Source organism: Charadrius vociferus, unplaced genomic scaffold, assembly GCF_000708025.1.
Source record: "Charadrius vociferus isolate BGI_N301 unplaced genomic scaffold, ASM70802v2 scaffold126, whole genome shotgun sequence".
NCBI lineage: Eukaryota > Metazoa > Chordata > Aves > Charadriiformes > Charadriidae > Charadrius > Charadrius vociferus.
Genome location: NW_009648894.1, coordinates 19,220 through 46,414, shown reverse-complemented (window position 1 = coordinate 46,414; position 27,195 = coordinate 19,220). Strand labels below are relative to the sequence as shown.

The 27,195-nt window shown below is 36.8% G+C and overlaps 1 protein-coding gene across 1 annotated transcript; it reads left to right on the top strand.

Annotated features, from left to right (window-relative positions):
* Window positions 1-6,560: 6,560 nt before the first annotated feature.
* On the top strand, window positions 6,561-26,821 carry FAM188A (family with sequence similarity 188, member A; the record flags this gene model as incomplete). The annotated part of the gene is made up of 10 exons (XM_009887141.1): window positions 6,561-6,576; window positions 8,313-8,392; window positions 10,468-10,525; window positions 10,984-11,157; window positions 14,959-15,010; window positions 16,961-17,075; window positions 17,905-17,978; window positions 18,434-18,513; window positions 25,472-25,542; window positions 26,741-26,821. Coding segments are annotated over exons 1-10 (801 nt in total), but the record flags the coding sequence as incomplete, so codon positions are not given.
* Window positions 26,822-27,195: the final 374 nt, after the last annotated feature.

Genomic DNA, 27,195 nt, shown 5'->3' with positions numbered 1-27,195 from the left:
GGGCTCCGCGGCGCCTGTCTGCCCGTGTCCGTGTGTCGGTCCGTGAGGGGGAGGGGAGGGGCGCCGCTCCGCGGGGCCGGGTCCCCTCCGCGCCTCTGCGGACGGGGACGGCGATAGTTGTTTGCGATCGTGTTCCCCTGTCACCGGCAACCCAGCCAGCGTGTGGCCCACGGGAAAAAATGATGCAGCAGTTTCACTTGCTAAATAATATTTTGTTTTGCAGCCTGGTCGTCTTCTGGCACAAATCTTCAAAGGGGCTTAAAAGAGTGGGGAAGGGAATGTGTTTCTTAAATATATTTCAACAGCATCTTGTGCCGTTATTTTACATAGCTGATGGAAATGTGAATGTAAGTTGGTTATTTGTGCAAAGAACGTGGGAGTCTCAAATAGGCTTCTCAGCAGTGGGGACAGGCTTGGGTCAGAGACCCACAAGTATTTGGTTTTTTAGGCCGGTTCTTTGGTGATTGAAGCAGGTGCATACCATCTTTAGTGGCAAGAGATGAAAGCAACAATAACCATGGGACCTGGAGTATTTGTAAGATGTTTTCTCCAGATTTAAATTATGCAGCCTACGCATAGTTTCTTCTTAATGGACACTTTCTGGTATACTTTCAAAACTGCAGTTGCAAGGTGTAGTACAGAGACTTAATGATAAAAATGATGTGCAAGAAATCCATCTGTGTACCTGTCTTGGCTGAAAGAAAGGAATAATAGCCTTCTCTGTAACTTACCATGGACCGAAGAATTCTAAAAATGGTTATGAAGATCATAATAAAAACATCCTTAATTCCTGGAGAAAATTCACAAATCAGTTGGCTGGAACAAAAGGATGTTCTTAGTGTTCTCTGTTCCTTGTTCTTCTTTTTTAACAGGAGTTTTGTGATCTGCATAGTTTCAGTAGATGCATGTGTCGTGTTGATTTGGAGCTGCAGAGCTTCTCCCCTGTCACAGGACACAGTGCATTACCAGACTATCTTTTTCCCTAGGTTAACCTGTGTTCAAGTAATTCAGTGGAAAATATTTGGGGAAAAAATGCCAAGTGCCTTCTAAGTTCTAGAATTTAAGCAAGCCTGGTAAAGCCAGTACTTTTCCTAGTGAATTGGTTATTTTTATGGAAATATAATTACTTTCTGAAATATCTCTTAAGTTTTGGTAGAGTGTTGCTGTTTCAGTACAAGTTTTTTTCCAAAGTCTGGAAAAAGAATTGGTGTTAAAAAGCTTAATTATTTCTTTAATGGTAATGTTAGATTACTGAAAGTGAGATTTTCAAGATAGTTTGTTTGTATATGAAATTTTAGCAGTGTCATTATTGAAATAGATGCTGTAATGCCCCACACTTGTGATCCTATGAAAGATTAATAGAAAAAGCCTTTCATGTTCTTGGTGGCTCCTGGAAAGGAGCTATTATTTCCTATCTGTCTATAGGGAAAGTCTTATAACTATACTGTTTAGTATATCTGTTGTCTTCTCTATATCCTCTTTAATATCGTCAACTTTGTGTAGCAAAAACACATCATGACGATAACTTAGTGTGCTGTTTGGAGGCTGTGTGCTGGGAATCAAAGAAGTAAGTTTCAGTCCCTTATGTTGTGTAGCAGCATAACACATTTACCCAACTTTCAGTTTCTATTTTGTTGAAAAAGTTCTGCCCCATTTATCGACTGCAAAGGAGTCTTGTCAACACGGACTCATCAAGAGTAGAAAAACTCCAAACATAATAATCAAACTTTATTATTTCCAAAGACTTCAAGTTTAAAGGATGGACCCTTGTTTCACGTCATATGTACAGAAAATATCGAAGTATAAATGGTGCTTCCTTAAACAAATGATTTGGTGTTGGGTTTTTTTTTGTGGTTTGGTGGTTTTTTTTAGAGTATAGTGCCAACGATGGTATTTATCTCAGATACTTTCTGAATGTTGTCTGATCCTTTCTCAAACTCTTTGGAAGTTGAGAACTATAATTTACATTTAGAAAGAAAAGTAGAGAGTAGGGGAGGTGTTGAGGAATGTAAGAGTCAAACCAGTCAGTTTCTCACTAAAGATAGCAATATTCCAGGAATCCTCGTCATGCACGAAACTCGTTAACCATCATATTTGTTTGGCCAAAACTGAAGACCGACTGATCTGTGGGCAGTTAACAGAACTGATGTAGCTAATGTGGGTATGCTGTTCAAAGTTAGTGACAGTAATTCCCTCAGTTTGCTGTGTTGGCAACTTTAAATATATTGTTTTGGTTCCTGACTTAACAAAGGCATCGCTGCAAAGCTGTTGTTGCAGTTTGGTTGGGGTTTATTGTGCTGGGTTTTTTTTATAGAAATTTTTTTCTTTGTGATTGCACCAGAATTTGCAGTTTGAAACTTGTGTATCCCATTTACCAGGATCCTCAAAGCGGACCCAGAGGAACGTAATGCTAAGGCTTGGTCTGCACTTCGGTGTTTCCTGGCATAGATATTATGACTTGGGAAGGACTTAGGAGGAGGACTGAACCCTAAAGAAACATACCAATGTTAGGAGTGATTTTCTTCATTGATCCAAGAGACAAATTGAATTCATAAAGCCACTCTTCAGATCAGCCCTAAGGCATGCGGCATCGGGTCTACACAACTATGAATCTCTGGCAGGTTTGAGCGCAGCATCCTTTCAGAATTACCGAAGCTGTTTTCTCACTGGTCTTTGGAAAGAAAGATATGGGACAACTTTATTTTAAACAACTATTTAAGTGCAAAAGAATAGTGTGAAGGTATTAATACTACAGTTTGTGTATATGCATAATGTACAATGTAAAAAGGTCCATTTTATCTGGATTCTCTTCCAGCTTCCAGGTTGAGAGCTGGGTGAGTAGATTGACAACTTTCATTGTCTTTCTCCCCTATTCTTTCCAGGTTTCTTTTTTTTTTACATGCCTGGAACTCTGTTTCTAGTCTAGTACATTTAAATATCACCAGATTGGCTTTTATGACATCCTTAGTTGAGGAGCCTATAGTATTGTCATTTGAGCTGTGATATTCTTAGACAAGTCAGGGTTACTAGGAAATAATATTGTTACCAGACAAGCAGATACATTTTGAGCAAAAGGAATACACTTGCCACTCTTCAAAGTCTTAAATAGAAATAGCAATTTGAAAAATGTTCCTCTGAGTTTAGTTTAATAATGTTAAATTCATTTAGGTGATACTCATTGGTATCTATGTAATTTTTTAAAAATGTTTTGATGACTGTGATTTATAGAATATTTACATTTGTCTGCTTTCCATCTCTTTGAGTTCCGTATTACTCAGTGCAAACAGTTAATCAGGAAGAAAAGCATTTTTCAATTAATATTCACAGGTAGGGTATAGACAAGTGTGGATTGTACAAACAGCTGAAGGATGTTGCACCTATTGGCCCACCTCTGCCTCCTTGTTGCTGCTTGTTTGCCATAAGCGGTGCCTCTCCAAATCTTTTGGTGGAATTGCTTGTGAAGCTTCTGCTTTACTGATGCCGGTCACATTTATAAAAGTAAACCTTGGTGAGTGGTCTTCAGGTCATGGCCTGTGGACTACTTTTAAGGCATCTGTAAAAATGAAGTAAGAAGTTAGAGGCCAAACCTGCTGCCTGGAATTTGCCCATCATGTGGAAAAAATATTGAGGTCTTCAAATTAAAATGTACTGATGATTACTGACTTAGAGTTCTGTTTAAGTAGAAGATGTTGCTTCCGTTTAAGTAGATGTTGCTAATTCTGCCAGGAGGAAGTGATCTTTCTTGCTAACACAAGCCATACTGCTGTTAAATGTGAGACAACAGTAGCTTTTGGAAAAAACAGCAGGGACATGCTGCTGAGAAAAGCTACCTAACACCTTTCTCTAGGGAAGAGTCGCTGTCCTCAATTTTATGCTGGTAGACATTTTTCTTCTTTCCTCCTTGGAATGGCGTATTGGTTTTGGGATAGCGATACTGTCTTTACAGACAAAATCACCACATCCTGCTGTTTCAGACAGACTGTCAAACCCCTTTCTATTGTATATGAGATTTAAATGTTTATTTCATATACTTCCATAATGCAGAGTTGTCTTAAAATAGTTCATTCTGAAGAACACAAGACCTCTTGTGGAGCTTGCTGAATGAAAAGGTAGGCTTTGGGGCAGAAATACAGTTTTTGGAGGGACTGTCTGTCATTATGTGTAAGCAACAGCCCTTTCAGCACTGTGAAACTGGAAGGAGAATAGAAGATACCATTCACTGTGAAAGAATGGGGTGTGAACGTTCATGTTAAGTTGTTAAAAAAGATTGTATTTTCTGGCTAATGGGCATGGTAGCTAATGTAGTTGGAATGCACATAGAGCAGTAAGAATTTGAAATGCCCTGTAACACAATTACCTAAATTATTAGTGAACGCTAAAACTCTTAGCTGCTGCCTGGGTCCAAAAAGAAATATCTGAAAAGACATTGTCCTTATTTAAAGAAGGATATGGTGCTAATGAGTCCATTCTTCACTATGGATAAGGCTGAGAGGCTTAAAGAAGATAAAAGGTCTTGAGGAGCGCTCACAATAGAAGGTTCTTACCAGGGTACAGATTCAGAAGTTACAGTTAAAATTCAGAAGTTTCACAGAGCTGTTTTGTTTTACAAAGGTGTGAAAAAAGGCAGTCACATTGGCATCTTACCTTGTTTTCTGGCAGTTTGTTGCTCAATTTAGTGGTAATATACCAGGTAATTTGGGTACTTTCCTCAAACCCTTCCAGGACTTCCTGGCTCTTTATCTACAACCCATTAAGTTGAGTTTTGTTGTGGTATTGTTGTAGTAAACACTCCTTTCTTTTTGTGTGTGGGAAACGGTTTGTTTGTTTGTTTGTTTTCCCCACAGAAAATGTCAGAAGTTTCATTTTACTATAAAAATACACTTTGAAAACCCAAAGCTATACCCAAAATGTGTCTATCATTCTACACCCAGCTCTAGAGAAAGGGTGAAATATTAAAACGTGTTGTAAACCTTGTACTTGGGTAATGGTGGATTATTCTAGTGTTTCTGTCAGGCATTGTATCCTGAAAAAGAAATACAGTTCCATAGTGAGATGCTGGCTTGGCAAAAAATGACTAGCACAGCATCTTTGTAGCTAGATTGGATCAGAGACAGAGCAAGTTTGTGGGTTTTCTTAATGTGGTTAACGCTGTATGCTTTTTAGCTACTCCCCTTGTCTCTTTCGTTCGGCTAGAATTGGTTCTTGCACAGTGAAATCACTGGAGGTATACAGCATCCTTTGTAAAATGACGCTGGTGCTGAAGTCTAGAGTGTCTTGGATGTAAAAATAAATGGATATTTTTTAGAAATAGGCCAATAATAAAAGGATGTAGGAAGGCAATGGGGTGGCCATAACAGAAATATTAATGGTTTCTGTGGTACTTCAGACCATGATGTGGAGTATTAGATGAAAGACAGGAGTAAGTTACTAAATCATTTATTCATTTTGGCAAAATATATGTAGAAGAGCTAAGAATTGGGTGTAAGAAAAAAAAGTGGATCTTGGTAAGTGCTAAGTTTTGGGGGAATAAGGAGAATAAAACTTTGATTTGTGTGATTAATAGTGGGCTAATGATTTAAAGACAGATTTGGGAATATTATAGTCACCATAACTGAAAATATTAAGCAATACACTGATTAACAACAGGAATCTAGATCTATTCCCCCTCCTGCCTTCTATTAGACAGACAGGTTAAAGCAGTAGAGCAGTAGTGATATTAAAAAAAAATGGGGTCAATGGAGCATTTAATAGGGTTATAAATGACAAGGAAGATAAATGATAATTACACAATTTTCTGTTTCTTATAGGTAAAGAATGATAATTATACTCATGGATAAAAGGCAGGCAGATTAAAAAAAAAAAAAAAAGATTATTTTTGGCTGCATTACATCTATTTTGCTCCTGAAATTTTATCTTGAGTGAAAAGAGCTGTGTGATAGATATGACTGATTAAGAGTGAGAGTAAGTAGAAATTAGTCTGGATCAGAGATGCTGGTCTTAGCTGGCAGCTTAGAGGGTGGCCAGGCCATTCCTACAAATCAGAAGGAAGAGTGCGGGGTTTATTGGTGTTTATAGAGATTGCCCAAGATGTGATTATTGTGGAGGGCAAAAAAGGTAAGTACGTGCAGTTGGAGGCTGAGGTAGACTTGAACCCAGCTGGACTTCAGACTTCTGGTTTCTGAAATTTTACCTGAGCTAACTTCAGATTTTGTAAACGTTTTAAAAGAGAGCAAGACCAACTTCCCTGAAGCCCATTTATTTGCTTTTAGAACCTTGATGTTTATTAAGCATTAAGCAGCATTTAGGTAAAAAGAAATGAAGTGTTTCTTTAGGTGTTATATATGTTTTTTTTCCTGTGGTTGTGTTCTGTCATATTCTGTGTAATATTTTTGCATTGTCTATCTCAAATTCATATTCACTCTGGTGGATCACACTCAATTTTCTTTATTTTTAGGAAGCAGTTTTGAAAAACAGGGCAGGCTTAAGATGAGAAAGTTCATGCTTTCTATAAGAAGCCTGAAGAATGTGAAACAAATTCAAGATTTCTTAAGTGTGGTTTAATGGTACCACATCCAAGTATGTTATTTTTCTGCAGTGGCTAAATCATTAAAACAACTAAAAAAACCCTATTGTTGCAGTGTGCTTAGATGGCATGCAGTAATGCTTCACAGTAGAGGAAGACTTACCTTTTAATATGGCTAAGCCTGCACAAACTAATTCAGAAAGTTTAAAGGAGCGGTGATATTTCTTATAAGGGCATATTAACAGGGGAGTGAAATGACACTGGTGCAAACTTTGAAGTATGGATTAATGGAGCTTTATTGCTACTTTAGGTGATGCTGGATCTAAGTATGTAGGCATGATGTGTATATCTGGGTTTTGGATATAAAGTACATCTTTGTAATGCACATTTGCACATTCAGTTAAAAAAAACAAGCCTGGAGCCTTGCTGTCAGATACAGGGGAACCCCCATTTTTCTAAAGAACGATGGCTACATTGATCCTTCTTAACAAACATCACATTGTTGTTGAAGAGCTGTCATTTCTGTGATGAAATATGGCCTAGAAAACATGCAGCAGTCCTCTCTTGTGCTGCTTGGGATGATTTACCTGTCATTCAGTAGTGTGGAAGTCTGTAGTGGAGGGATGCATTTCTCCACTCCAAATTCACATCCAGGAGTTAGAACAGGACAGGATGCTTCTGATACGGCAGCATGTAATATTACAGAATTGGGAAAAGGAGCAATTGTGGGAAAGAAACATTGAATATTGTTTCCACTGAGACTGACACTGCTGAGAAAATACGCATGTCTATCCCCTTTCCCCCTGTCCCCAGTTGCTTGTGCTTGCCGGTTAGTTGCTGGTTACAGTTGCATGGTTTCTAGATTACATTGAACTAGTCACTCCAGTGTAATCTTATCAGCACTTAAAAGAATAACGCAAAATATCATTCACTGTAAGTTGCCATGTGTCAGCTTCATCAAGGTAATTGTCCATGTATATGCATTTATCTATGAGAAATGCAAGCAGTGAATCACCATATGTTGAAGACGAGTGTAAGGACAAGGTGGTAACAAAAAATTTTTCAGTAATTGCTCCAGTTTGCTCTATTATGTGACCATAAGATAATTCTGAAATATAAATACATTAAAGATGGAGCGGTGGAAAATAGGGGATCTTGCATCTTTGTAAATATAGTGTATCTTCTGTGAAAGAACACCGTTAAGAGGCTTGCTTCAGTGGTTGCAAGTGAATATTTGAGTTACTCAGCATATTCCAGTCTTAATAGGAAGCACTGATAGGCCAAAAGTGAGATCAGTGGGAAGCATACTATGCCCTTCATAGGGAACAGAAATGTATTGTGCATGGAGAAGATCCAAAGATGATTATTTTTTTTTACATACGTGGGACAAAATATTATCACTTACAAACAAATTTTAATCAATTTATAAGAAATAAACCATAATAAAATAAAACCTGTGGTTTATGTATCCAGCCACATGTGCCCTAGTGTCAGTTTTACTATTAAAAATCTTTTGGGTTTTTTTTTTAAAGCCCTAGCTGTGGCCCCTTGTGATCTTGATTTCACTGCTGAGATAAATAATTCATTTCTGTGCTCTTACCTGTATTCATGACTTTTTTTCTTCAGATAGTTTAACCACATTCTGTTGCATGATCAGGGAAAAAAGTCTTGCAAACCTATCTTATCTTTAAAGGATAAATCAGGTGTCATTTCTGTTAGGGAAGGACTATACGTAAACATGTGCTCGCTTACGTAGTTCACTAAATACAGTCTTTTTTTTATATGACAGGATTTGTCTTTAGTGAATCTGAATCAACTGCATTAGAACAGTTTGAAGGTGGCCCTTGTGCGGTGATTGCACCGGTGCAGGTAAGGTGCATTTATTATAGGAATGGTTTAAAATTAGTAAGCCCCAAATTTATTCTTTTCTCTATATATGTGGAACTAAAACACAGAAAATATTACAGATCAGTTGTATTTTGATTTCATAATTATCGTGTGGAGGAGACAAAAAACTCAGTAAAAAGGCAGAGATGGGGTGATTTTGAACTATAATCTTGCGGAAGTGGATTTGTTTGAGGAAGTGCATCAGGTTGATTCAAGCACAGGTAACTTTAAAGCGAGGAATGCAGGGTAAAGGGGAGACATAAAAGATCACATATAAATGCAATCCTAATCCTTTCTTATCAGATTCCCTGTCTTTAAGGAGGGTAATATCTGTGTCGCAATGTCTGTTTTAGCAAACTGTATTAGAAATATTTGAAGTAATCGATTTTTTAACCTAATAACGTTTGCTATGTAAGAAAAGGAGAAATGCTATACTTTCAAAGTCTTAGTTAGAATAATTGAAGTATGTCAGGTGAGTATATTTTATTCTGGATACTTGCTTAGGATTTCCGTTGTGCTTCAGATAAGCTCAACTGACTGCGATGGTGAATTTTTAGTTTCTTACTCCATTGTATCTTGTAGGCTATGTGCATACTCTTTGAAATGCTTTTTCTGGGGCAATTCTGACTGTTGTGTGGATAGGTGATCTGTAGGCTGGATCCGTTCTGCTAGAGCAGGTTGCCTAATCTGCAATTGCTCTTCATTCTCTTAGGAGCACCCTGTAGAGACAGGCAGACATTGAGTCATGGGCCAGATTAGTTTTTCTGGTAACCTGCTTTTCGCTCCTCTTACACACAGATCAAATTCTGCAGGTAGGTCTAGGTCAGAGTTGAGGCTTTGTCCACTGATGGGGGACATATTAAAGTCCTGTGGCAGAGTTAATCTCATCATGAACTGGAAGATACCTGGGTCAGACAACTGGCATTCTGGAATTGTTTGCGTCTCTGGCGTGTCATAAACTTCTGTTATGATTACCTCAAGAAACTCTAAATGCTGGTCCCACCAAAAGACTTGTACCATAGGAAGGAGCATCGCTTGTTTAGGTTGCAAACAATCAATAGAAAAAAAAATTATTCTAAATTGCACTCTAACATGGCTCTGCTTAGTTTGGTGGTCTTAAAATGAGATGTAGAGTGTCTGGCCTCTGATGTTAGAGTTACATGTCTTTTATTTGGGGAGAGTGGAGAGAGTAGCACTAGCCAGCTCCTTAAAGGCAGTGCCAAGTCTTTACCGTATCAAATGTTCTTATAAATCTGGAAAACCACTGTCTATATGTAGTTCAACTTCCTTGAAATTGAGTATTTAAAGCATGTTTAAAAGTGAGCTGAGTTCCGGCTAGGGAAGGAGGAAGGGATCAAACAGATCTTGCAGTGCCTACTGCTGCTGTGAATTACTAAAAAAAGGTGTGTTAAAGACCTGTGAGAGAGCAGGGTGAGTCTGTCAGGGAAGAAGTGAAAGTTGAAGGAGATATTTTTAAGGTGCTGGAAATACCTAAAACTGCATCTAATAGAACAATCAGAAAGACCAAGAGCCTGCTTCCCAAAGTTTGTTCTTTCATTCTCTGTAACTTCGAGCGCATCTTTTTTAGCTTTGTTGTAATTGCAACAGTAGTGTTGATGGAAACAAAGCAGGGCTATGGAGATGCATAGGTTTTCTTTCATCTGTGAATTATGACTTGCAATGGTCAAAACAGGTGGGCCCTTTACCAAAGGGGTATGTCTTGTACTACTCATCACTTATACTGCAAACTATTTCTGCCTGCATTACTGCAGTCCTGTGAGTCTGGAGATGTTTATGTAAATATGCACTCTGTTTATTTGAAGCATACTTGAAGTTCAAACCCAACAATAGTGAACTCGGGTATGAGGGCACCTTTGTAGTTAGTTTGAATAGGAAAAATCAGTAAACAGTGTGGGCTCAGGGTGTCGTACTGGGCAATGACTAGCTTGAAACCCTTCTAATAACATGCAAAAATGCTTTGGTGTAGAGCTTGTGACATAATGTAAAAGTTGGTGTTGTCTTGTATTTTAATATTATTTTATGCTTTGATAACGAAGGCATTCCTTTTGAAGAGGCTTTTTACCAGCGAAAAGTCTACTTGGAGAGACTGTCCAGGTACTGAGACCTTTTTTTTTCTTCTTCATTTTTTCCATTTTATTTATTTGTAAAGCATGTCCTAGTACAAAGAATTTAAAATATTTTACACTTTCGTTTTGTTTAAGTGCTCCCATGCCATTTTATGAGGCATACAGTATGTATACTACATGTCTCTAAACTCCCATTTGTGAGGTCTACGTCTGTCTGTAGTACTTCTCTGTTTTATAAATATTTGATTAAAATCTATTGTTAGGAAAGGAATGGATTAGAAATCATATTAAAACACATTTTTCTAAAGACCACTTTATAATTCTTTGGTCCAGTATAGTCAAACAGCAATTAACATTAATAATTAATAAGATAAAAGTAATAAACTCAATTATTTAGATAAAATTAACATATAAAAAACATACTAGTAGCTTATATAAGATACTGATTAGCAGCAATTGAACTCATGTAGGTTTCTGATCTTTCAGAAGAGGAGCAGAAGAACCTTCTTTGTCATACATTATGTGATATTTTGGAAATGGCTTGCTCTGATAATTCTGAGTCGTACTCTCTGGCAACATGGATAAGAGGAAAAACAACTGAAGAAACTGCTAGTATTTCTGAAAGTCCTGCAGAATCTAGTCGTCAAGAGGAACAACCTTGTAAGATGTATTTCTATTCTAAATTACCCATCACTTAGTGAAGTATTATGTTGGTTTTGAGGGGCCACTGCTTTTTATTATTACATGGGGGGGGTTCACCTTTGTGATTCCATTAGCAGTAGACAGATTTTTGTCTGTTGTAATTAAAGTCGTTGATCATTTTTGTTGTAACAAATGTACTGTCTCTCACTGGAGTTCTAACATACGTGTTTCTCTTGAATTTGAGCAATTTACATAATCTTTTCAATTTTATTTTGTAATTTATTGGGACCTGACGTGTCTTTAATTTGGAAAAATCTACATGCTTCCTAACGCTAGAGGAATACTTTGTCACTTGTTGCTTTATTTCAGAAGAGCTTTTGTAGGAAATTCAGCGAAGTTTTATCTGTTCTAAAATATTCTGGATCCCCTGTTATGGAAAAGTACTTTTTCCCTTGGTTTGATTCCATGCAGTACCAAAACAGTTTAAGCAAATCACCTTCTAGTAGATTAGCAGAATTTTTTGTAGGTTACAATTTTTCGGTTACCTACTTTTTGCAAATGTCTTGATTCCTTCATTACTTACTGACATCAAGGATCTGGTGAACATCATCTGCTGCCCTAAGATACAGCATCCAGTTGTATCTTACCACTGTGGAGCTAGTGACATTGAAATTTTATCTGTGCACACATGATCATTGAGATGTGTATTTGTTATTTAATAGAAGATATCTAACGTGTTAAAAGATAAGCTTCTTTTTCTTTTAGTTTTTGTTCCCAATGTGTCCCTTAAGAAGTATGAAAAACTCTTCATATGAAAGCATGCTTATAAAGGTGCCATCTTTTGATGGAAGGAATATGTTATTCGGCAGTTTGTGGCATAACTACAAAGTAAGAATTGTACAAGTAGATTTGTATGTGTGCAGCTAGCTATAGCAATTAGTAGTGCTGGAGCTCTTTATGTTACAAGTCATCTTCATCTGCTTCTGTCAAATGCTCCATGTGCTTTAGAAGGCTGAAACAATAATAATTAAAATGTTACTTGATTAAAAAAACAGAAGGTCCCAATGTTAGAGTTCCAAAGTGAGCTTTTTTTTTTTTGGTTAAGAAAAAGTATTATACAAAAAGTTGTATCTACGAATTTTCTGTGAAAAAAAAAAAATCTTCAATAATAAGGCAGTTGTAACTCTGAAATTCCTAATTTCTGTGGATTTTCCAGTTGTCTCTGAAGCTTTTGCTCATATTATGAAGTTTCCTTTGAAGAGAAAGTGAAGTGGAGCACAGTTATCAATAGGCTTTTACTGACCTGTTTATTAATATATTGCCTTATTCTAAAGAACTTCTGACTGTAGAAAATGTTCAGCAGAAAGTCTTTTTAAACACATACCTGATTAATAATTGCTCTCAACACTAACACTTAATGAACTGATCCATCTATTACATATCTACATTTTTCATATTTCTGTACCAAGTCTATAAGTTCTGCCTGACTTGTCCTTAATACCATGGAACGTGCTTAAGAAAAGCAGGATGCATTTACCATGAACAGTCTGCTTTTGTCATGAGCAAAGTTGATCTCTTTCACTGTTCATATTCTACATTCCCTGGTAGTCACTGAATGTACCTCTTGTATGTACTCTACAGTTAAAACAGTATTTTATCTTATATGTATAATGCAATGCACTTCCTGATTTAAGATATATTTGTTAGGGTGGATTTTTTTCTTTTCTGTCCTGCTATTTAACTATAGACCAGCTTCTTGCCTGGTTAGGCTTGGGACAAAGGCATATGTTAATAATGCAGAGTTCTGTTCCTGCTACTGCAAAGGAATAAATTTATTTTTTGCTTGGTTGCTGTAATCAATAACAATAGAAACGGGCATTGTCGTAGTTGGTAGGACTTAGGAGATAGTTTGTGTGTGGGGGAGTATTACAGATACAATTCCACATGGCAAGCTACTGCTATTTGGGAATTGAATATGGGAATATATAATAAAAACGTGAAATATGATTAGATGCAGCTTGATAGAGTATCATTTTAAAGATTTTCTGTACAATTGTATTTCTCGTACAGCTCAAGTTCTATTACTGTTGGTTGTTTTCCTCTCCATTAAGCACCGTCTTTATTTAACCTTGTTTGGGTTATACATAACTACACTTCTCTTCAGGATTTCTACTTTTTTCCCTTTGTTTCAAAGAGTAGTTCTCTTACCATTTCACTCTGTTCTGTAGTAACAGAATGAAACTGTCTATCATCCTGCTGTGTGAACAAAAGGCGGATTCGAGCACACTTACTGAATGCAATTGCATTTTTCATCTGCTTTTGTGGTGTACACCAGTGACTTGTTGGCCATGCGTTGGCTGTAATAGTGCAAGTTCCCAGGTTCAAAGATTGCTTTATATGATTTAGTCCCTCTAGCTTTCTGCTTCAAAAAATATATGTTCTTGGAGCAGGGTTAGTTCCTGTAGCATTTATAACTTCTCTTATAAAAACAATTTTTAATTTAAAAAAAAAAAAGGGAAAAAAAAGTATATTTGGAAATTTTCTGCATTTTAGATTAATTGTTTCATACTTTTCAAAAGTATTCTTAAGTCCAATTTTGCTCTTAGTCACCTGATTTTAGCAATTCCGTATAGTTTTTCACAAGACAAAAACACTCTTAAGACTACTGCTGCCTCATTTCTGAAGTAGAAAATGAAAGTATTCTATTGCTGGAGAATCAGCTCTATTTGCACGTAGGCAAACAAGTGCATCTTGCAAAATACAATCAGAAAGGGCATAAAAAGCCCTTTCTGGAATTCTTGTGGGAGGAATTGATCAGTTGTATTACCCCTAGTGGCTTCAGGTCTTTAATGAATTGTGTATGCAGTCAAATTCAGTAGCGAGATAATCAGACATCATTTAAATATTCAGCATTAAGCGGCCTTTATGAGAAAGCAGATCTGTCTGATTTGTGTATTATTCCACTAGCTGGAAGATAAAGTCCTTGTGGACATAGATGGCACTAAAGACTGCTTCCGTTTTGATATTTGAATGCCTATAGAATTTGATAATTAAGCAACTGGTGAGTGTAACTTCCTGTTGGTAAAAGAAAATTTGATTTTAAAAGTTCATTTCAACTCCTTTGTTTGAAAATGTTGTGAGGGGAACAAAGGTATAAAGCCTGTGTTGAACTTGGGAAGACACTAATGCTGTATTTTTTTTCTGTCTTGGATGTGACAATTATTTGAAAGGCTATTTATCCATTACTGAAAGAAAACAATGAGAATTTATTTAAAAACAGGATGCGTAATACTGTGTAGAATAATTCTACTCATTTGTTTGTAATAAATAAGCGTTAAAATGGGAAATAAAACCCCAACATTTCAGTAACAGAAACATATTTTAAGAAAAAATACAGCTTACCTACATTGATAAAATGATCCAAATAGTCATGCTTGCTTTTCTAGGAAGTAATACTTCTTGTTGACCTGCAAAATTATATCTATAGTATGCATATGCTTGATGACTTTGTGACAGCCACGTTTTGTACAGAATTAACAGCTTAGTATTTGACAAATATTTTCAAGGCTACACACTCCAGTGGCTTTGTGCTTTTAATAAATTGATTAGTCCAAATAGAAATGTTCTCACTAATTTGTATGGTGGAATCTTAATGTTGCAGTAAATTAGTTTATACTAATGAGTTAAAAAAAAATTAAATGTCAAGGGAGGATTAAATATTAAAAATATAATTAAAGCTTGAAAGTATACTAGCTTGCTGTGTGTATCTTGTGTCATTTTTTGCCATGTGTAGTGCTGAAAAGTGTCTCTTGTGTATAGCTGCCTTGGCTGTCGAAGAGCTTGGCTTTGAGCGATTTCATGCATTAATTCAGTAAGTAATATGTTGGAACATTTAAAATACAGTATTTTGAAGTTACATTAATATTCGCAGCCTTGAAAGGGGTATGTTGAGGAGCTTTGTGTGTGTTGCACATCAGGTTAAACTCGGATTTCCAGTTTTGATTTGCGGGGGGGTTCTTTACATTTTACAGTTTAAAATGGAGTATTATTTTGAGCGTATACATTGGGCTTTAAAACAAAACTGGAGCAATGGAATGTGCTAAATTGGCCAGATAACTTGTGCGATTCAAGTGTATAAACACAGCTAAATAAGACCCATATTTACATTGAAGATGTTAATCCTCAGTGTTTTTATAAACAATCTTCACAGGTGATTCTATCTGAAATACACGATACATATACTGAAAAATTGTCATCTAGTATTTCTCATGATTTGAGACAATGTAAGAAACATTTATAAAAATGTTTCATATACAAGACTGACTTTTGTTTCATATTTTAAATACTGTTCTCTTTTTGGGGTGTAAATACAGAGCTTACAGTTCTAGTGAGTTTATCTTTAAAGGTAATAGCCTTTTATTTTCACGGTGAACAATTGTGATTGTTATACAAATAAATCCCCAAAGAGCAACAGAATTTCAAAAAACACTCGAGATTTAAAATGTTACTAATTAGAACTGAAATGGCTACTGCTTATTGTATCAATAGTAATTATAATTTGTTCTTTAAACCCATTGTCATATGAGGAAAGAAGAAAAGGGAGAATATAAAATTTTTGTAACCTTCTCTGATCAAAACACTAATTTCCTGCCCTCTCCCTCCCTCCCACTCACCTCCTTGATCTTTGGACTTGTGGTATCCGTTTCAGTTTTTCTCAGTCTTTATCGCTGGAAATGAACACTCTGGCATATGCCTTAAAATCCAGCTGTGTGATGGATATCAGAACTGACTTTGCCTTGCATACCTTTTATGCCTAATATACTCTGTGGATAATAAAAGGTAGTTTAAAAATCTCAAGTGTTAGCCAGAGTAAACCCATCTATGGATATATTTTCGCACGTTTGTTTCTTTTTTTAAACAAGATGTACTAAAAGCATCCAAGAAATCTAAAAGAAAATAATATACCTAATATACCTTACCTTTGTGTGAGATAAGCAGAGTGTGTGATCTAGTTCGAATTACTCAATAAAAACTAATGTTTGTGTTCTGAAAAGCAGTATTTAGCTCTAAATATCCCAAGAAATAGAAAGTGTATGACTTTACTGGAATCTTGATGGATCTCTTCCATTCTTCTGTTTTTATGTCACTTTTTTTCTTTTTAAACATATGATCACCTGGTGTTACCTTATCATCTAGCAGCAACCCTTTTATACAACCAGATAGTTTCCCAAATGTTGATGTGCCACTTAAGGTTTAACATTTTGCTTTTTCCAAAGCTAGAGACTAACAAAATCAAATTCTCAGGGAAGTGTAATAAATACTTCAAAAGCCTGAAAGATAGTCTTACCTGGTCAAGTAGAAGGTTTTTTTTCTCCTCTGTTCATGGACTGAATGTCTTTCAGAACACTATATAGTGCAAACGTTATTTTGGTGACATACAGTCTATTTGCAATTTCAGTAACTATTTTGTAGAATTACTGATTCAAGCCACTCAGCTCTTTCACACGTATATGTAACTTTATGGTTAGTGTTTGCATTTAAAAATTGTATTAATTTTTGCACACTGCTCCAGAATTATTTCTCTTCTTCTTCTTCAGTATATGTATCTAAATACTAATGACTCTATGGCAGTTATAGTAACTCCAGAACAGCTGCTGTGTCATTCTGTATATAACACCAGTTTTACTCTGCTTTTACGTTTTCATATTAGGTATTAATAGTTCTTGTTTGTGCATTGTGACACTATTCTAATGCTTCTTCTAAATGCATTCTCCTCTTTTGGTTTGGTTTTGTTTGTTTGTTTGTTTTGTTTTTTATTTAGCAAACGGGCATTCAGAAGCTTCCCTGAACTGAAGGATGCAGTTTGGGATCAATATTCAGTGTGGACGAACAGATTTGGAGTATTGCTCTTTCTGTATTCTGTAATACTGACAAAGGTTTGTGGGTTGTCTGATCTTTTTCTGTGTGTGTGTTTGGTTTGTTTCTTAGAATCATTGAATCATAGAACAGTTTAGGTTGGAGGGGACCTTGAAGATCAGCGAGTTCCAACCCCCCTGCCATGGGCAGAGCCCCCTCCCACTAGACCAGGTTGCTCAAAGCCCCATCCAGCCTGGCCTTCAACTCCTCCAGGGATGGGGCCTCCACAACTTCCCTGGGCAACCTATTCCAATGTCTCACCACCCTCATAGTGAAAAATTTCTTCCTAATATCTAATCTAAATCTGCCCTCTTCCAGTTTGAAGCCCTTAGCCCTCGTCCTGTCACTACATACCCTTGTAAAAAGTCCCTCTTCAGCTTTCTTGTAGGCGCCCTTCAGATACTGGAAAGTCGCTATAAGGTCTCCCCAGAGTCGTCTTTTCTCCAGGCTGAACAACTACTTTTTTGTTAAGAGAAAGTTTGATCATGTAACCCTTTTTCTGTAAAAGGTGAACACTAAACTGAACTGATAAACTAAGTCAAATCTAAATAAATGGATGGAATGGCATCTTCATTCATGTTACAGTACATCACCAACGTAAATATTCGAAAAGCTCAGACCTTTTTTTCTTTTTTTTTCCCCCCACCTCCTGATGTGGGAGAATTATGGATTTTGGAAATATCCTTCCTTGTATATCCCTACCATCTCTTTATCAAGAGAAAGAAGTGTGTTTACGTATCAATTCATGTAAGAACATCAGTCTCCTGATGTTTTACTATTGCATTCTGTTGTTACAAATGTTGCAATTCATTCCTGAAGAGAGCAAAAATGTTTTTAATTTTTCTGCAGGGTATTGAAAACATAAAAAATGAAATTGAAGATGCAACTGAGCCATTGATAGATCCTGTTTACGGTCATGGAAGGTAAGCTGCAATATATGGTGGCTACCACTTAGATTAGTGACTAATTTTTTATGTTTCTGTAACTGATCATTCTTTTAGGAAATTATTGACATTACAACAAAGATTCAATTATAACTTTGTAATAGCTAAAAGCAACACTTAACATAGCATGCCTTTTTCACTGCTTACTCCATTTAGTGCATCAGTTCTGAGGAAATGCTTTGTTATTGCTGAATTTTCAGAGGAATAATTCTCAAATTCAGGGCTACATTTTTATATCAAGTTGTTGATTGATAGAGTGGAGATCATTTTAGCATTGCTGAATTACAAATATATGCTAATTAAAGGAATATAGTTAGAGAATATCTGCTTAGTTGTCCAGGTAATACAATACTTTTCTTATTGGTTAGAGATGACCACTTCTTCAGGAATAAATTCTACATCCCTTTTAATAGGCTATTTTTTCTGTTATATAGCCAAAGTTTGATTAACCTGCTGTTGACGGGCCATGCTGTTTCTAATGTGTGGGATGGAGACAGAGAATGTTCAGGAATGAGTAAGTTGATTCTAGTTTGTGCTTGTTCATAATTTTTACATATTATGAGATGCTGACCTACAAATTAGGAATATCCTATATTTCTGTTTTGATAGACTTCTTGTTTACTGTCCTTTGATTTAAGCAGACCTCAAATGGAAACAATACATACTTGCACAAAATCTGTGATGTTAACATTAGCTGACAATCCAGGATTCACTGAAGGTTGAAATTATAAGGTAGCTGATGACCTGGATGATGGAAGGGAGTGCAGTCTCTGCAGGTTAGGAAGGTTAGTCATTACACTGGAGACAGGGCCACGATTCAGAGCAGCCACATCAGGCTAGAGAAATGGACTGACAGGAACCTTATGAATTCACCAAAATCCTGCATCTGGGATAGAATAGGGCCATGCAACAGCACAGGGCAGCACTGACTGGCTAGGAAGCAGATACATAGAAAAGGACCTGAGGTCCTTGTGGGCAGCAAGTTGCAGATGAGTCATCAGTGTGCCCTTCTGGCAAAGAGGGCCATCTGCATCTTGGGCTACATTAGGAGGAGAGTAGCCAGCAGTTGAAGGGAAGTGATGTTTCTTTCCCCCTACGTGGCACTTTTGGGACCATATGTAGAATGGTGTGTCCACTTGTGGTCTCCCTAGTACAGGAAAGACATTGACATAGTGGAGCAAGTCCAGTGGAGGGCCACCAAGATGATTAGCAGGCTTTTGTGTTGTTTGCATTTCATCTTACAAACAGAGAAGACGATCTGAAAGCAGGAACACTTTGAATTCTGAAAGTGTTCACATCTTCTCTCCCACTGCTAGAAAGTCCATCTCAGGCTCATCAGCATGTTTCTTACGGGAATTTTCCATCATCTCAGTAATCTCTGAAAATACTGACTTGAACTGAAGTTCAAGACAGATCCATGCAAGACCTGAATCAAAATGCTCCTGTTTGACAATGAACAAGTAGTATAATTTCCTTTGAGACTTTTTAGACTTCTACTTGATTATGATTCCATGCAGGCTATACTTCAGCATCAGACTTATCAGAATGTCATTTGGATATTGCATCGACTCTTCTTATACCTATTTGGTAGACTTCTTACCAGGGCGTTTAGATTGGATTATTGCAGTCTTATTATTGATGAGCCTATACTGACTGCTTTTGGGGGGTTTTTTGTTTGTTTTGTTGGTTGGTTGGGGGTTGGTTTGTTTGTTTGTCCTTTCTTGTGTATGCAAATAGATTACTAATTTGTTTCGTGACCCCTTGGAGGTTAAAATCATCCTTTCTCCTTGGGTTTTCATTGTGGTGGGTTGACCCTGGCTGGATACCAGGTGCCCACCAAAGCTGCTCTGTCACTCCCCCTCCTCAACGGGGTAGGCAGAGAAAATATAATAAAAGGGTCATGGGTCGAGATGAGGACAGGGACATCACTCAGCAATTACCAATCCAATCAGAGTAGTGTAATGAGAAATAAAAACTAAATCTTAAGACACCTTCCTCCCACCCCTTCCTTCTTCCCAGGTTCAACTTCACTCCAGATTTTCTCTACCTCCTCCCCCTGAGCAGTGCAGGGGGATGGGAAATGGGGGTTGTGGTCGGTTCATCACATGTTGTTTCTGCTGCTCCTTCTTCCTCAGGGGGAGGACTCCTCACACCCTTTCCCTGCTCCAGTGTGGGGTCCCTCCCACAGGAGACAGTTCTCCACAAACTTTTCCAATGTGAGTCCTTCCACAGGGTGCAGTTCTTCAGGAACAGACTGCTCCAGCATGGGTCCCCCACGGGGTCACAGGTCCTGCCAGCAAACTGCTCCGGTGTGGGCTACTCTCTCCATGGGGCCAGAGGTCCTGCCAGGAGCCTGCTCCAGCATGGGCTCTCTGTGGGGTCACAACCTCCTTTGGGTGCAACCACTTGCTCTGGTTTTGGAGCCTCCAAAGGTTGCAGGTGGATATCTGCTCCACCATTAACCTCTATGGGCTGCGGGGGGACAGCCTGCCTCACCATGGTCTTCACCGTAGGCTGCAGGGGAATCTCTGCTATGGCACCTGGAGCATCTCATCCTCTTCCTTCTTCACTGACCTTGGTGTCTGCAGAGCTGTTGCTCTCACACCTCTCTCCTGGTTGCTGTCCCGCAGAGGTACCACCACCATCGCTGATGGGGTCAGCCTTGGCCAGCGGTTGGTCCATCTTGGGGCTGGCTAGCATTGGCTCTATCGAACATCAGGGAAACTTCCAGCAGCTTCTCACAGAAGCCACTCCTGTAGCCCCCCCACTACCAAAACCTTGCCATGCAAACCCAATACATTCCTCCAGCTTTTTTTTGTTGTTTTTGTTAGGGTAAATACCCAGTTTTGCCTTTTCTAGTCTCCTGACACCTCCTTTATCTTTGATATGTTGGGTGGTCATTAATGGTTCAGAGACTTATTTTGTCTAGCTACTTAAGTGTTATATAACGAATTTCATTAAGATTTGCAAGATTGAACATGTCTGGCTCATTTACCGGTTTTAGCCAATTTTGTTCTTTTTTTTTTTTTTTTTTTACGGCTGACACCATCATCTCATTGTTAGTCATCTTGTGTATACGACTTTATTTACCTTCTTGTGAATCAAAGCAAAGATAGCTTTGAATACCTGTATTTTCTTTATATCATTTTCTTTTGTGTTTTATCAGTCCATTGCTAACCTGATTCATGCTGCATGTATAGAACGTTGTTGTCATTTACCACCACCCCCCTTCCTAACTGAAATTTGTTGTAATTAGCCTTTCTGGTTTTATCCATATGTTCTCTTCAGTATTTGTAATTTTCTCTTTTTGGTTGATCACGATCTAAAAATCAATCTGAATTGTTCTTTCAGTTTTCCTTTACATTGGGCTAATTTCCTATTCTGCAATTTAATGTAACTTTTTTTGAAGCTTTGCAGTTCATTCCTTTGTTTGCCTTTCAGATTATCTTTCTGGTAGACCATATTCATTAGGTATCCAAGTTGGAATTTTTTTCTTTTCTGAGAACACTAAACTCTCTTTTCACACAGTAATATTCCACATTTAGATTCTCAATCAATTCTGCCCTAAAAATCCAGAACCAGAGCTCCCATAGAAACATCTGTCTCTTTATGGGGGGAGAGGAGGAGCAGAAAATAATCTTTAATGCATCTTAAGAATCTGGTATTGTGTGTCCTGTTAGTTTTCACCAGTCAAGTAATTGGAGTTAACTACTGTTGGGAGCCCTCCATTTTCTTCAAGTCCTTGAGATAATTATAGTCAAAACCAGCTTATTCACCGTCTTAAGTCTATAATCAGTATCTATTGCAAAGCGATTTGTGTAGTCTATCAAAAAGGACAAAGAACATCTTGTGCAGTTCACAGCTTATTAGACAAGACTGAATTTTGGGTATGTTGTCACATTTCCTTTATCTATCAGTCCTTTTTGTCATCTTTTCTTTTCTCCTACAATCATTCCTCCTGTACTTTGATTCTCTTTGGCTGTAGTCTTCAGCTTCCTTTCTACCAACACTATGAGTTTCTCATGTAGAAGGGTTGCAGATGTCCAAATAACAAGAACTGAATGTGTTTCCTGACTAATATCTGAAGTTGGCTTTATGTATGTTTTTCTGGTTTGGTTGCTGGTCACTTGCCTTGAATTCCTCTGGTCAAGTGACTGCAAGTTGGAAGGTTTGACATTAGTATTGGACAGAGCTGATTGCCAGTGAGCCCTGCTCGATTTTTCCATGCATAAACATAATGGAAAGAGATTTCAGGTACTTCTGTGATTAGGTGTAATCAGTAGGTGAACTTCTGAAACTGAGGGGCAGGAAAGGTATCCCTGGGCACGGGGGAAAAGTGGTGCTAAAGAACTGCAGAAAACCGTGGGTGTGATGTGGTTCATGGTATATTTGCAGGGGCAGCAATGAAGCAGCAGTGAGAAGATTCAGCCACAATGCAGGAACAGGAAAAATGCTAGATAGGTGATGCTATTATTATAAGTAAACATGTTTAGTACATCGAACTATTAGAATGGCACTTGCCTTACATTTTTATTCAGAAGCTATGTAAAGTCACTTACCTCTTGTTCATCTGTTTAGATAAGCAATTTTTAATTAATAAGTAAATCTCTAAAATTACTTTAAAGTTACTATCATTTTATCAGTGATAAAGAAAATACTGAATTAGAAACTTGAGGAATTACCAGGTAGATTGAAGATTATACTCAGAGCTCTAACTCTTAAAGTATTGCACATTTTCCAAATAGGGCAGGAGTTATTAACTGGAATTGTTGTTGGCCACCACTGGCACAAATACCAGTGAAATGATCCGTCTTCTTTGACTATTGACATATTCCCCTTTAAACCTTTCTTGATATTCCAATCTCTTCTCTTGCCACAGTTATCCACAGTAGGAAGATATGGGGAGGTAGATATTTTTTTTTCCTTCTTTTTTAAAGACTGTCATTCTTAGGTGATATGTAGCAATTTAATATGAGTAGAGATAATGCTGTAATTGCTTTATCGAAGTAGTGCCAAGAATTTGTGCTGTTCCATGCTGTCACTAGGTGGCGTTATTCTGTTACGGTTGGTAACATCATTACATTTTAAAACCGTCATTGGTTTAGGCCTGGCCTTTTTTTTAAAGGCTCCGGTTTTCTCCCTTTTTAGAAATATGAGTACTTTGCAAAAGTACTTTTTTTTTTTTTTTTTTAAAAAAAAAAAAAAAAGAGAAATTAACTTTCTGACAAGAGGCATACGTCTTCATTTTCTTAGATGATTTTTCATGTTATCAGATCTCTTCCAGGTGTGTGTTTTCTTTCTGTGGGGTGAGGATATTCACAAGGATAAACTTTGCTTTAGGGCAGCTACTCTCCCTTTGTTTCCTTCTAACTCACCTGACAGTGATTTTTGCCTTTGGGTCTGTCTTGTCCGTTGACTAGTTCTGGAGGAGGCACGGGTCGACCAGTGACTCCTGGCTAGTTAACCTGAGAGCTTTCAGATACACTCTCCACGTGGCGTGACTATTAGCTGGTCAGGATACTCACACTCTGCAGCTGCTGTCATAGCCAGGATCCCAGCTCTCTCTAGTTATCAGTCAGAGTTCTCATCTAGTTATCTGTCAGGGGAACAAAATACGTAGTAATTTGATTGGGTTTTTTTTCTGAATCATTTTCTGAATAGTAAATATTATTTATGTATGACTTTGCTGTTCTGTTCCAAGCATCAGCTCCTGAAGCTGAAGTCTTTGATTAGCAGATTGAACTTTACATTGAATTTTATTAATGATTTTTTAAGAAATATATGTGATGTGTTAAAATTATTGATTTTATGTACTGTTGCTTACTTCTGCTGTGTGTTTCTCTCCATTGCACATATAAATGTGCTATTTCTGAGCAATAGCTATTCCCTAGTTTGAAGGATCCTTCACTAGTCTTTTAATTGGGCTAGCTCTCTTGACCTCGGCTCGAAGAAAGCATGAATTGTCTCAGCGTATGGCAATTTATAGCAACACAGCTATAAGCCAGTGAGGTAATAGGGTTCTGCAAAGTGTTATCTATGCACCCCCAAATGTTCTAATTCCAAGCGAATTTAAAGATAATCCTTGAAAGTGCGGTTTCAGATCAAAGAATTCTGCACTGCAAAGAGAGCCTTGTAGTATATACAGCTGACAACTTTAAGGAAGGAATTGTACTTCCAGGCCACAGAGGTAGCAAACAAGTTACTGGCTTTAAGATTTTTGGGTTTTGCTTGTTGAAGTTGTGGTTTTGTTTTGGGGATGGTGGGGTATTTTTGCTTAACAGTAGAGCAAAAAGGTAAAACATTACTATAATAACTGTTCTGCACTATTGCAAAATTTAGAGAGGTAAACTTGAAGTTAGTGAAGGAAGCATGGCATACCATGGCTAGTGCTGTGAGTTACAATGAAATGCAGAATTGATTTCTGGAAGTCAAGAAATCTTTTAAATTTCGAACAGTTTCTTTCACTTGCTGTGGTCCTGAGGCTTTAGCCCATGGATAAAGATGTCATGGTTTTATGCTGTTGTACATGAATGATCAATGTTAAAAAAATATAGTTGAGAATTAGTATTTTAGAAGGAACTTTCAAATACAGAAGTCAGTGTTCTCTGAAAAAAAGGAAATACTGATCTTATTAAATTGATCATGGCATATGTTCCTATGTTTATTTGCAGGATCAGGTATGTGCTGCTCTTTGTTTAGACAATGTTTAGCAGAGCTGTTTCAAGGAGACAGAACTTGCACTGTTGAGATGATGTATATGTAAGCCCAGAGCTTCTTCAAATCCTTATAATTATAACTAGTTTCTAAGCCTGAATATTGAAGTGCTTTCTCATTCTTTATTAGAGAGCCTCAAATCAGGCTTTGTAAGTGCTCTTCCAGTCAGTAGTACATAAATATTTCAGCTATTCCTGACAGCTGTGGTGTTTGAGAGCTGTATGATACATTAAATGGAAGTCAGTGCAGTAAATCAAATTGAGTGAATGCTTTCTTTCCTACTAACAAAACTATTATTTGCAAAATTATGTTTTATTATTCAGAATGCAAAATGATTAAGATAAATATAGCCAGAGAAATCGTAAAAAAAAAAAAAGAAAAAAGAAAGAAAAAAGGAAAAAAATACATCTATATGTGTTTTTTCTCCTTCAAGGTAGCTGTTTTTCTTAAATTTTTCTGAGAATAATTTTTGTGTAAGTTACAAGTATTTCATCTCCTAATAAATCCAACAACTTTTGAAAAGAGGCTATCAACAGTAAACTTTTAAAACCATCAGTTTGGCTCTTCATATTTTATAGAGAGGGAAATTAGTAAACCTTCGTAGTTTTTTTACTATACCTTCACGATTTGCCATTGTTGCTAAAATCGCATCACTTTTAAAATTGTTATTATTTGACCAGTTTTGAAAGTAAGAAAAAATGGCTTAAAAGAGGCTTTGCAGATTTTTCTTGAATACATTTTTGTTTTCTTTTGAACAGAACTTCTTGGTATACATAAACAGGCAACAGTAGGCTTTTTGACATTGATGGAGTCTCTGAGATATTGTAAGGTAAGCTGTTTTCTGCATCATTTAAAATTTTTCTTTTATTAAGGTGTTGCGGGCTTCTTTGACAGTATTACTAAAATCTTCACTGTGTACAATTGAAGATATTCAAGAACTTTCAAAGTATGTTCAACTTCAAATTATATAATAGTGTAATAATGAGAATAATAGTATATTGAAACAGATACAAAATTCTTAAATGTATCTATTGAATAAATGTTGTTTGCTATTTAAAATAGAACTTTATTGCACCAATTTAACATAGCTGGTTGGAAGCTTATGTATTACTGAAATAATGTTTAATGCAAGTTATGCAAATAGTTATAAAACTGTCAAGTCCCAAAATGGCTTGCTGTTGTGAATGTTGCAGTTTTGTTGTTCACTTTTTATGTTATCACTGTCTTCCATTTAAAATAAATAGCCATAAATAAGAATGATAAAACTACTATTAAGTAAACGTATTCTGAATATAATACATTCAAGACCTGAAAGTTACTTTATGTATTCATCTGTAAGCATCTGAAAGTAACTAAAGTGCAACCTAGTCCATATTGTTTCTTCCCATTGTGACACAGAATTTCTTGATTTAAGGTTTTTATTTGAGAAATTTTGTGCTTTACAAATTCTACTTGTGAAACAGCATTAATACTCTTAATTTGAAAAGGCTTTTTGGTTGTTCTTTGCTTCCTTTTCAATCTCTATTGAAGTCCTTTAACTTAGCTCAGGATTAAAGAGGATTATATACTTTCCAGAATGTTGGTGTATTGACTGTAACTAACTGTCACTTCATTTATTAAATAAGTTCCAATTCTGAATTGATTAATGCAAAACCAGCTAATAAGTCAAGTGGACTTCTACCTCATTTAGTATCCAATTATAGTGCTGTTAAGCATAGGAGTACTTACTTGTGTGCAGTGTTTGAAGCATGTCTCAAAGGTTGAAATAAGGAATATTGTTGACAACATTCTCACTGATGTTATTTCAATTAATTATAATAAGCTGTGTTGCTTTCCAAGTCAAACAGGAATCAGTGATCAAAATTAGAATCTAAGTATTTTACACTGTTTTGTCATTTTCTTGAACATTTTATAGTAGTTTTCAGAGCAGTTGGGACTTCACTAACTGAATTGTTATTAACTTGATCACTAACTGGATGAATTTTCTGGGTTTGCTTTGCATTTCTGATTTTGTTGTACTTTTTAAGGTTGGCTCCTATTTGAAATCTCCAAAATTTCCCATTTGGATACTCGGCAGTGAAACACACCTCACGGTCTTTTTTGCCAAGGTATGTTAGATGTGATTTTTGGTAACCTCAGGCAGATAAACACCACATAAATTCAAAGTTCAGATCTTGCTACAATGTGAGGTTCATGTGGCTTTAATGTAAAAAAGTAGTCACCAAATCTTTTAATTAAGCCTTCCCTTGAAGGCAGGGTTGTTCAAATGGTTTAATGATATCTCATAAATTTTAGTGAAGACTTTTGGCTCTAGCTTAATTTATTGGGCTGGGGGAAAGGTGTGCTTTAGAACACCATAATTGGAATAAGTACTGTCTTCAATTTCTATACTGCAAGAGAGAGGTAAGAAGGAAATTCTTATGTGTAGGTGCCTGTTAGTAGTTTGATCTTCCTTACAGTACTTTCACAATTTTTAATCTAT